Consider the following 12,019-nt stretch of genomic DNA (forward strand, 5'->3'; position numbering starts at 1 on the left):
AAATGACATTGACAAAATATTTTAATGCAGTAAAACAGATTTGGTTATTGGCAAGCTGTATTTGCACAAACTAAAACTATCAAAAATATTGGCACCAGGCTTATTTGAAAATGCTGAAAGATTTATTTCTGACTCTTCTTTTTTTTGAGGAACAATTTATCAACATAGCAATGAGATATTGGACAGCTATTGTACCATAAGGAAGTAACAACTGCTAGCTTCATAATGTTAAACTGGAGTGAGAGGTCTGGATGCCAAAGAAAAAAAGACTGAACGGACAGGATTAGTTAAATTGCAGGTGCTGCGTGCAAGCTGTATTCCTACTCTTTGTTTCCTTCAGCTAAGCAAAAACCATCATTTCATCTTCCTCCTACCTTTCCTGGGGGCTGAGAGACCCTGAGCACAAAGATGCTGTCATTTCCCCAGTGAGCCACTTTGTGCTCAGCTTGCCACAATGAGCTCATACTCTATTACTTATTCATAGACAGCGTCACACAGGCTGACGCAACCAGACACACAGCCGGCTGAAAGGAGTTGGACAGGCATGTTTGCAGGCCAGGCTTGCAACAGAAGGGCTGCTGGGTATTTTTGCAGATGCAACTAGACTGGCAGGATGCAAAGGATAAAGACCAAACAAAAAACAGGCATCCAGATACGTTCCTTGGTTCTTGGCTGCATCCTTACGAGCTAAATATTTGTGGTCGAACAGCAACATATGCTTGAAATTGGCTGCTAAACACTTGGCTCTAGTTTGCACCACTGAGATATTTTGCAACTTCTTTCCTGCTGATAAAAACTGGCGTCAGGCCTAGGAGAGACCATTGGCTGCTGTTTACTCTGCCGGTCCATGTTTCACCCCCGACACTGGTTTGTTTTAACATGCTGGGGCCCTTTTGTTTTTCTCAGTGGCTTCATTTTGTCAGCCTTTTCTTTGATTGATGGCTCCTTTTCGACTGCAGGCGTTCTCTTGCTTTCAGTTTTTGAATCAGAAGAATGTTCTCCAGATCACATTGGAAATATTATCCCAGGCTTTTGTTGGACCTCAATGTGCATTGGCTACATAAACAGAGGAAACATGAGACAGCTTCATTCATGCAGCCTGACATGATGTTGCTCTAATTCTATTTGGAAGAAGGTTATTGTGTTCAATTGGTGTGTATGATATGGTACATTATTTTACATTGATCCAACAAATTGAACTGTGTATGGATTCAGTGTGTTGCTCAAGGACACTTCAGCAGAGCAAATGCTAGACATGGGATCAAACCCAAAAGTCCCAAGAGTCTTGTCTGTGCACCTTTCAAATGTTACAGGTTAGTTTATCAACACGCACTCTCCGAAAACACAAGTGACTAAAGACTAGGGCTGCTCGATTATGGCAAAAATCATAACCTTGATTATTTGGGTAAATCATTAATATCACAATTATTAAAAACGATTATCCATGAAAACATAAAAAAAAAAAAATCGTTTTATTTAGATTATGTTGTTTTCAAAATCGTAATTGCAATTAAAATACGATTTAATTGAGCAGCCCTACTAAAGAGACATTGCAACATGGCTGCCCTTCTGTCTTTTTGTATTTGAAGAAAATGATGACTGAGCCGACAAGGAGGTCAGCTGTCTCCTATTTCCCATGGCGACCCTTATTTGCTCCAGTCCCGGTCTTGGTTTGTGTTGACACAAAAATAGAAAGATGCAGAGAAGTATAAAGAGTGGTAGGTGGGGCAGCACACTTAACAAGGATTGTTGTTACAGTAGAGCCACTTGTGAATCTATATGTGACACAATGCTGACTACGATTGTTTTTAGTGTTGTCATTTCTTGATTGTTTCTGAAAGTGTTGTTGTCTCTTTGTGTGCATTAGTGACATTTAGATCAGTATATGGACCTTTACCTGGAAACTCTTATGTCCAGTTTGGATGGAGAGTTCAGGGTTAAAAGGCCAAAAAGAACCACCTGAGCCTTTCTTGTTGCCACCATTGTGGTGCACTTAAACAAAGCACTTAAAGGACCCACAAAACACCCCAATGGGAAACGGATAAGTGTTTGTGCTGGGTGTGAGTGAGTGCGGAGCAGTGATAAAACAATACATTTGTGTGTGTGGTGGATGCTTCTCTGAATTAATTCAAACAAAGCATCATCCAGGCACTGAACATGAGCTGTCAAATCCTCCCTAGGACGGAGAGAACATGCAAATATAAATATTGTAAAATTACTCATCTTAAATTGCTCATTTCTCGCATTATGAAGGTCATGGCTGCATGGTGGGAAAAGGGTGGGGATTGTTTATTGTGTGTTCAAATAGACATCTGATAACAAAGCTGCTATAATCCCTGTGTGTGTTCAGGGGCTGTAAATGATGATTTTTCCACTTGAGTAGAGCCATTGTTGCCAGTCTAACAATCCTGAAGACAAACATGCAGTAATGTCTTGTAGACGTCACGTGAACATAACCATATTGTGATTGGATCATTCTATCAATTCGTAATCCTCATATTTATAATAGCGTTGGTTCTTTGTAATGTTTATAAAGCATGAACTGAATCTGCACATGGATCTATCATAATATGTTCTGGATCACTTTTTGTGTGTGTGTGTGTGTGTGTGTGTGTGTGTGTGTGTGTGTGTGTGTGTGTGTGTGTGTGTGTGTGTGTGTGTGTGTGTGTGTGTGTGTGTGTGTGTGTGTGTGTGTGTGTGTGTGTGTGTGTGTGTGTGTGTGTGTGTGTGTGTGTGTGTGTGTGTGTGTGTGTGTGTGTGTGTGTGTGTGTGTGTGTGTGTGTGTGTGTGTGTGTGTGTGTGTGTGTGTTCCCTGACAAATTGAACACTAACTGCTGAGTCACTGGCAGCAGGACATGTGTGTTTTATTTGTATAAACAAAGACAGGCTTATACAAGCATTCAGACAGCTTTGTCATGTAACCCCAAAATGTTAACCCTAATGTCGGACAAAAGAAAGTTTTTCCTTCAACTCGCTTTTTATTTGTATTTTATTGTTTATCTAATGATTCTTCTCAAATGTGTGTTTTGGTTGCAGAAAATGTTTGAAAAATGTTGTCAATTGTTTTGTAAAAGTACATTTCTCTCCCTTTCTCCTCCCTCCCTTCATTCTTCTTCAGGACCAGTTTGATAATCTGGACAAACACACCCAGTGGGGCATCGACTTTATTGAACGCTATGCAAAGTTTGTCAAGGAGAGGCTGGACATAGAGCAGACCTATGCCAAGCAGCTAAGGTAAGCACGCACGCACGCACGCACGCACGCACGCACGCGCACACCTACATTCACACAAAAGGCGTTTATAGTTCAGCTAAGAGACTAACTCAATTTTTTCACTGTCTTCTTCAAAAAAAGCAAGAATTCTTAGATCCAAGGATCTCTAGTATCCCGTCTGATATTCATATTTTATTGCTTCACATTTTAATATCCTTTTCTGTTTAACCAAAATATAATTGCAGATAAGCTTTACATTTACCCAACATAGCCTGCATCACACTTTTACAAATAAATGTCTATATTTCTTGTTTATAAGGATTTATGATGTGCTGTGATCAGTCATCTCAATATTTTATCATTTCAATCCCTATGTAGGATGCATATATGCTCATATTCATGTTCAAATGTGTATTTTGTGCCTCTGACATGTTTACATGCTTAAATGTTCAACAAGCTCTTTATGTTTCTCACACTGCCTGTGCTGCAGCACATCTTTTCACCCTCTGTCTGAAACCAGAGCCCAGTCTGCTCTGATTGTGTGATCGCTCAACTGCTCAGAGATGTCCCACCCCGTAGTCTATCACATACAATGTGTTGAGCGCTAGCCAATAGAAACACAAGTGTTACATATTGATGTCACTATATAATGCAACTACAGGTTAAACCCCAAAAAGCACAATAGGGCCTTTTCTCACACGGCAGACTATATGTTGGACCCTGACATGCTAGTGTTCTAGTCAGGATGCCCTGAATAATTTTAAATACATCATCAGTTACACAATACAGATGCATTAATTTCCTGAAGTCTGAGCTCTGCAAAAGTGTTCGAAATCTTCAAGCATGATTTGTGCAGCCTGTCTTTATATCCAGCATAAACATAATACTATAAGATTTAAGAATTTCTTCAAAATATTTTAAGTTTTAGAATAAAGGTAAGGTTGACTGGTTATATCTTTTATTTAGTTTAATCCTGTCTCATGAGACAATTCAACCAGCACAAACCAAGTAATCCTCATTAAAAACCAGTGGAGTCCCAGTGGGGAATCCCTTCAGAATACCACACACACACACACACACACACACACACACACACACACACACACACACACACACACACACACACACACACACACACACACACACACACACACACACACACACACACACACACACACACACACACACACACACACACACACACTTCCACTCTGCTTGTCTGAAGTATGATCAAAGATGGAGCTCTGTGTGAGGGGATATTTACAGAACATGTATTGCAGGAAGACCCTGTTCTTTGTTGCTGAAAATACACACTCACACACACGCTCACACACACAAACACACAGATTCCTCTTCTCTCTAGTTAAATCACTTTCTGACTGGTGTACTGTCAGAGCCTGAGGGAGTGGACAGGCTGAGGCTCTGATGTTCAAATTCATCTTTAATAAAATACTCAGATCCTGAGTGTGTGTGACTGTGTATGAGAGACTGTGTGTGTCTGACTCTTGTCTATTTACCTGTTTCCCTACCAGGCTTAAAATATCAGACAGTATTTGTAACTTCCTGTGTCTGCTTCTCTCTCTCCCATCAGGAACTTGGTGAAGAAATACTGTCCTAAACGCTCTAAAGAAGAGGAGCCGAGGTGAGTAAAATTAGATAATTTGTTATGTCTATTACTTTTATTCATCATTCCAAAACACCTTTTTATTTGACTGTATTGAACATATGATGTATATAATGTGGCAGATCCACGTACCTGCCATCACTCTGAAACAGTTGTGCCATGTGACTCTTGACACACACTCTTAGTTTTCCTTTCTTGTGTTACCACATAGTTTTAAACCCTCAAGTGATTCCTCAAGCAGCCACAATAAAGAACCAATGTTGAGGATGCAGCAAGAACTAAGCATTTTTGGTAGAAATGTCAAATGTAGATACATTAACAATTGTATTCCTACTCAATATTTTTGTTTGTGGTGAAAAACACATACACAAACTTCAAAAGTTGAGCTTACAAGGGTCTCCAAATGATATGTGGGTAGTGATATGATTCAGAATGATTCTCGATTAAATAAATAGGAAAACAGTTTCTTTCTTCAGTGCCAAACCATTCCTTCAATTTCCCAAGCAATACTCCATTTCATTCACTTAAAGGTCCCATGTCATGGCCATTTCTACTGATCATAATTCCATTGTTGAGGTATACTAAAATAGATTTATATTGTGCAATTTTCCCAAATCACTTTGGTTTCTCATACAGCATCTCTGTATAGTATGTGTATTCACTCTCTGTCCTAAACGGCTTGTTGGTCTGCGAGACAGCGAGACACAGCGAAACCCAGTCCGAAACCAGCCCAACACATACCCGCAGCCTGGCTGGGAGTTTGTGTGTGTGCTCACACACCGACTCACAGGCTCGCCGCGTCCCGCCGTCTCAGGGAGGAGAAATCGGCGGAGCTGCAGCTGAGAAAAGATTGAGTGTGTGTGTGTGAGTTAACCTAACGGCTCCACGGACGTAACGTAACGGCTCCACGGATTTGTCCATTTGGACCAATGGGTCCATTTGGGTATGGGCACGTCACAGAACCCAGGAAGAAAACAATGGAAAAAGAGAAATCTCCAACGAGGCGTTCTGGGGCACCATAGACAGGTCTTTTCTGTGTTAGAGTTTTACTCGCTACAGGGTGTACTTTGAGGGTTTGTGACTCTGCAGACCGTTTACATGCAGAAAAACCTACATAACACACAAGGGGACGGGTAATAACCGGAAAAGCATGACATGGGACCTTTAAGTCTCAAGAGGTACGTACGGGAGATCCAATGCAATAATAGAACATATCACACTGCATACACTACACGTATCATACATTAGATGCTATTAATAAGTAATAATCATTTAGGCTCTGGGTTCTCTTCAGCTCTTAACGGACAGCAGATGCGGATGTCTCTGTGAACAGATCAAAAAGAGGAAGCCTGTTTCTTTTGCAGTGGTAATCACTTGTTTGATGTGTGTCTGTTGTGCAGGTTCACATCATGTCTGTCTTTCTACTCCGTACTGAATGAACTCAACGACTACGCCGGGCAGAGGGAGGTGGTTGCCGAGGAGATGTCTCACAAGGTGTACGGAGAGCTGATGAGGTACAGCCAAGACTTCAAAGCTGAGAGGAAGCATGTAAGTTCACTAACAAGTCCATACGTCACTGCACTCTGTATACAATTGCAAAAGAGTTGCGAAAGTGTATCCATCCATAATCAAGACCACGTTTCCCAGAGAACCTGCTGCTTTCTGTCATGAAACGGATGTTGCTGTTTGCCCTTTATATCCTGTGTGTCGCCTCATATTCACTTATTTTCTGTTTGGCTTCCCTCAAGGGGATGCATATGTTGGATGTGATGTTAACCATCTGTCTTTTACTTCTTCCCCCATCTGCTGAGGCCAAAGGCCCCAAACATTTGTCCTCCATGTGTTTAGGAAGAACAGCGCCCCCTTCTTGTTTAGTGATGATCAGCACCAGATAAATCCATACACTATAAGGCACAGTGCACTTTCTATATTATTGATGTCTTGTAATTTACTGACAGTGTGTCATTTTAGTTAATGGCAACTTGCAGAAACACATTTATTTAATATTTGTATAATAATGTCATTGGAACTCAGTCAGGATTTTACCCATAACAAGAAATCTGCTTCACACAGAGAAATATTACACTGTTTTTATATTTTTTTATTGTTTTGAGTTAGATTTTTTTTAAGTAGGTAACATCTCTTCAGAATTGTAGGTTTACACATACGACAAATTATCTTTGGTATATGTCATGCATACAAAGATACAGAAGTAAAATATAAACACTACTTTTTCAGCAGCTATTTAAAAAGACAATATTTACACAAAATATAATTATGTGAGAAAATGAGTACAGTGAAAAATAATTACCATATACTTTATTCAAAGTGGATAGCTGTGCTGATTTAAAAGAGGTAGTGTGTACAGAATGTATTCTTATGTAGAGTTAGTGAATGTTTCATGCTTATCATGGTTATCAAACCCTCCACATACTGTATAAAAAAAATTATTCAGAGATTTTAAGCAAAACTAGTGGTGGAGGCCATGACACGTATACAGACAAAAATGATACAGAATTGAAATATAAGAAAGAAGGTAAATATTTGTATGTCATGATACACATTTAGAAATCTGACCTTGAAAACCATAGTTTCTAAAAACATCCCAACTCTAGGTCTACTGACCGGCACCGCACAGTAGCTGTTATGATTTCATCCTCAGCACATGAAAGATTTCTCCTCAGTGTTGGCCTATAAGTGAAGCAAATTATTGGTTTGACAAAACAGTCCCAAGCCAAGGTCCGCTACAGGCCTCTTCTGCACTCATTACCTCATCATGTGGTCGTCGTCAGCGCATGTCAACACATCCATCTCCATGGCTACTCTGCAAAACTATCTGCCCTCAGGAACAATTAATGAGTAGACCTTGAGCTGGGATGGTTTTGCCAAATTATGAATATATTTGAATCAGACATGTGGTCTAAAGTGTCCTACCATTATGCTCTAACGATGAATGGAGCATTGTCTTAATGATGTAATGTGTAACTCATTTGCAGGTAAGTCTGAATTTGTTCTTTCACTGCTTTACTCACTGGACTCTTGTAAACTTGGCCCTTTTTGTTTCCAGAGGATTGTATTTATGTACGTAACAGTGATACAAAGTCAAGTTATGTTGTGTGTGTGCATATGAATGTGTTCTATGAGCTCTATTTGTGTTTTTTCCTGTTTAAATGTGTCTCGTTTCTGTGTGTGTGTTTGTGTGTGTATATGAGCAGCATCTACAGGAGGGCAGGAAGGCCCAGCAGCATTTGGATCATTGCTGGAAACAGATGGACAATGTGAGTGGGGAGGGAGGGCTCAAGAAGGGGGGAATGCAGAGAAAAAGTGTTTAGTGTAAATATCCTCTGTTAGGGACAGCCAGCTGGACTCATACTTGGTGCGCAAGGAATGCAAGAAATGCAAACAAAGGTGTACTTTAGGACAAATAGGGGTTGCACTTTTTCCCCGTTTAATTCCGCACATGCCATTATTTAATGAAGAGACTAGCACGTCATGTGTGTTAATTGTATGCCATTTATATCAAGATAAGTAATATAGGCTCCCCTGTAATGTTAGTCCCAAATTTAATAGAAATATGAAAACATTCGCTTCTGGCTGAGAAAAGACAGCAGTGACCTATTCTTCTTTCCGGCAATCCTCCCAGGACAAGGAGGCACACACACCTCAGTGTACACCAGCCCATGTGTCACATTTGGCCCTCGACAACGGTCTTTTTGGCTCATAAAAAGGCAACTTATATTCCATTTGTTCACTTCTTAGGTCATTTTAATGCGTTTGCAAAAAACGTTTTATTACAATCGGCTCATTACAACATTTATAATTAACCTCCACGATTCCTAAAGTGCCAAAAAATACAATTCCTGCTTATTACATGTATAAAAGATCCATGCCAACTCAGATTTCATAGGTCTGAGTTACTTCACACTGGCACATTTTCAGTGTGTGGTCTCAATGGTGACTACTTAGTGACTGGACTGTAATGTCTCAGCTATTCTCTGTTTCCTTCACTGCTAATGTGACCCAGATGGGCTGGCAGGAAGTAAACTATCTCCCTGCCTGATTCATCTCCCTCTTGGCTTTTGTTCTGAACACTCATTCACATTTATTTATTTGTATTCACTGAAGACTCTTTGAAAGTGTGTTTCTTGATGTATGAACTTTCCTTTTCTGTTTTTGTTTCTCTCTTTTAGAGTAAAAGGAAGTTTGAGAGGGAGTGTAAAGAAGCAGAGAAATCCCAGATTACCTATGATCGGTTAGATAATGACATCAACGCCACTAAATCGGAGGTGGAGAAGGTAGGAAGCTCTGCCTGAAACACAACTGCTAAAAAGAACTTGTTCGGCTGAGAACTAACTTCTCCTCTCTTTATTATCACTGGAAACACCAGCATGTTTACTCATCTTATAGCGGGCACGAGGCCAAAGACGGTACATTATTGGACACGAGCAGTTCAGTAAAACAATCCACATTTCAAGACCAATGACTCCCTTTTACAACCCTTTATACCTAGTATTTTGCTTTTCTCAAAGTTAGTATTGTATAATTTATGCTTTTTAAAGCAAATTATACTCTAGCTCCCTTTTTCCTGCACACTTACTGTATAATTAGACTAGGTGGATTAAGTTTAAGCTTGGAGGAAAATAAACCTTTCCAAATGGAGGTTAAAGCATAGCCCAGTCAGCCTTATTTTCTACATGAGGTACTGTTTCATTACAGTTTTTTACAGAATAACTCTGGAAATAAGGATGATGGATTCAAATGTCAAGTCAAATTTCAAATTAGACGGTTACAAATTAGCTTTAGGTGGCTTTATCCTTGCTTAAGAAATACAATATATTAGCAGTGGGGTAATATTTTGGATTTGTTCCGTTAAAACCATGTGACCATGCTATGAAAACATGTCTCCCAATCCTTTAATAGGGGACAATGCAAAAATGTTTTCCCCTTCGTATCATTATTATGCCTGTCATTTGCTAGCATGGTAATGTTGACCAAACGAGAGGTTGTTGATGCTCCAGCTAACTTGGTTCTCATGTTTAATGTCACGGTTCAGGCCAAAGCCCAGTTCTACCTGCGCACCCACATGGCCGACGAGAGTAAGAACGAGTACGCCGCTCAGCTACAGAACTTCAACGGAGAACAGTGGAAAAATTTCAACAATGCCATACCACACATCTTCAAGGTAAAGCTTCTCGTAGGGATTTGAATTACAGTAATAACCACTTTTTTTTAAACTTCGAATTGATTTCATTTCAGTAAGTGAAATTAAGTAGCTGTTCAACAGTATGGGATTTTTCTCTTAACAACTGGAGTAATAATCTTTTAGATATTCTTTAGGAGTGGATTGTGATGTCATATATATATGTTTGGCCTTTCGGATATTATCTTATTTATCTAAAGAGCCCCAGCAGAATAAAACATTATAGAATGTTACGCATAGCAGCTTGTCTCATGTAAGCCATTTCAAATATACTGACTAGGTATGAATGGTGCCCAGGAAAAGGATCTGCTAACTCTGACAGGATGTTTACGGCTAATAAGCCTGTAGAAGTGTTTCTATGAGCACTTTGTTAATAGTGTTTATTCTATTTCCGCTTCTTGTTACAGAATCTGCAGGACATGGACGAACGTCGGACGGTAAAGCTCGGTGAGACGTACCGGAGCTTCGCCGAGGCGGAGCGCAGAGTCATTCCCATCGTCTCCAAATGTCTAGAAGGGATGGTTTCTGCTGCCAAAGCTGTCGATAGCCGAAAGGTATGTAGCAGAGCGAAGGGTGTTAGAAAGGAAGAGAAAAACAGTAAACCCGAACATATTTTGACTTGGTATTTCCTCCCTTTTCGTTTCACACCACTCATATATTTATTTCCTCTTCCCAGGATTCAATAATTGTGGTGGAGTCGTTTAAATCGGGCTTCGACCCTCCAGGCGACTTCCCCTTCGAGGACTTCAGTCAGCATCTGAGCAGGTCAGGTTCAGATGGGACCATCAGCAGCACACCCAAAGTAGAGAGAGAACGAGAGGCTCCGGCGCCACGGTCCGACCCTAAACACCCCATGAGCAAAACCAAGAACAAGCTGTGGCTGTTTGGGAAGAAACCAAAGGTATGAGGGGTGAGGGGTGAGGGGTGAGGGGTGAGGGGTGTATGTGTTGTTGCCTTTTTAATGTAATGAATCAAGTTCTAAATAATACATTATAAAAATGACTTTAAAGTAAACACTAATGCTTCAATATTAAGGCCACCACATTATGTCTCAGCATATATCTCACATAAAAAAAAAAATATAAAAACGCCCAAATAAAAGAATAATTAGGTATTACTATTATTATTATTATTATTATTAAGATGTTTCAAATTGAGGAACACACCTCCATACTAGTGACGTAATTGACCATAGTCCACTGTGTTTCTAAATACAACGACAAAAGGACAGATCATGAAACAGGGGAAACTCCCTTTTGGAGTTATTTTCTTGTGGCCTAATTATTTGTTTGAATGTTTTTAGAAACCTTTTCTCAGCATAAGATATAAGACAGAAACGAAAAGACATCCATTTATTACAAATGTGCTTACATAAACACAAGAAAGGGCAACCTCTTCTGGGGAGCTATTAACATTTCTTTATTTTAAATATTTTATTTGCAATACGTTCAAACTTGAACTGTTCTCATACATGATATGTTCTTCAAAGTATGGACACTAACTCATTGTTGTTGTATGATGTACAGAGACATAGAAGTCAAAGATAGTGCCTTAAGAATTTATATTTATTTAACAGTGAGTGAGTTTACTTTTTTTCATTCAGCTGGTTGGCAATTCACTTTTCAGTTGTGTACTTTAAAGTTCACCATTTTGTCTTCCTCACAGACTCATTATAATCTGCAGTTAACATTCCAACCGTGCAGCAAAACCTGTTCTTTATCAGTCACTTCCTGAAAACCCATGTGTTGTAACTTTCTCTGCTCCTCAGATGTATCTCCAGTCGTAGGTTATTGTCACCTTTCCAATGTTTGTAACCCATTCAAATAGATTCTGTGATACACTGCTTGAACCTTGCCCCTCTCATAAAGAGCATGTTGGTTAATCATTAACCGGGCTGTTGGTCTATGTTAGCGTCATCAGCTGGAACATGTGTCGTGCATAGGGTGTTTGTTTGTGTATAGTTTAATTGTTTAACACACTGC

The 12,019-nt window shown here is 39.7% G+C and overlaps 1 protein-coding gene across 4 annotated transcripts in view; it reads left to right on the forward strand.

Annotated features, from left to right (window-relative positions):
* fnbp1l (formin binding protein 1-like) overlaps positions 1-12,019 on the forward strand; it is a 53,597-nt gene that overhangs the window by 33,513 nt on the left and 8,065 nt on the right. For all 4 annotated transcript variants that reach the window (XM_079664785.1, XM_079664786.1, XM_079664787.1 and 1 more), the window contains exons 2-9: positions 3,119-3,234; positions 4,805-4,855; positions 6,238-6,385; positions 8,053-8,115; positions 9,028-9,132; positions 9,891-10,019; positions 10,445-10,591; positions 10,714-10,938. In XM_079664785.1, the coding sequence (XP_079520911.1) occupies positions 3,119-3,234; positions 4,805-4,855; positions 6,238-6,385; positions 8,053-8,115; positions 9,028-9,132; positions 9,891-10,019; positions 10,445-10,591; positions 10,714-10,938 (984 nt within the window). The remainder of the gene's footprint in view (positions 1-3,118; positions 3,235-4,804; positions 4,856-6,237; positions 6,386-8,052; positions 8,116-9,027; positions 9,133-9,890; positions 10,020-10,444; positions 10,592-10,713; positions 10,939-12,019) is intronic.

This window comes from Notothenia rossii (genome assembly GCF_949606895.1).
Source record: "Notothenia rossii genome assembly, chromosome: 1".
In the NCBI taxonomy this organism is placed as follows: Eukaryota; Metazoa; Chordata; class Actinopteri; order Perciformes; family Nototheniidae; genus Notothenia; species Notothenia rossii.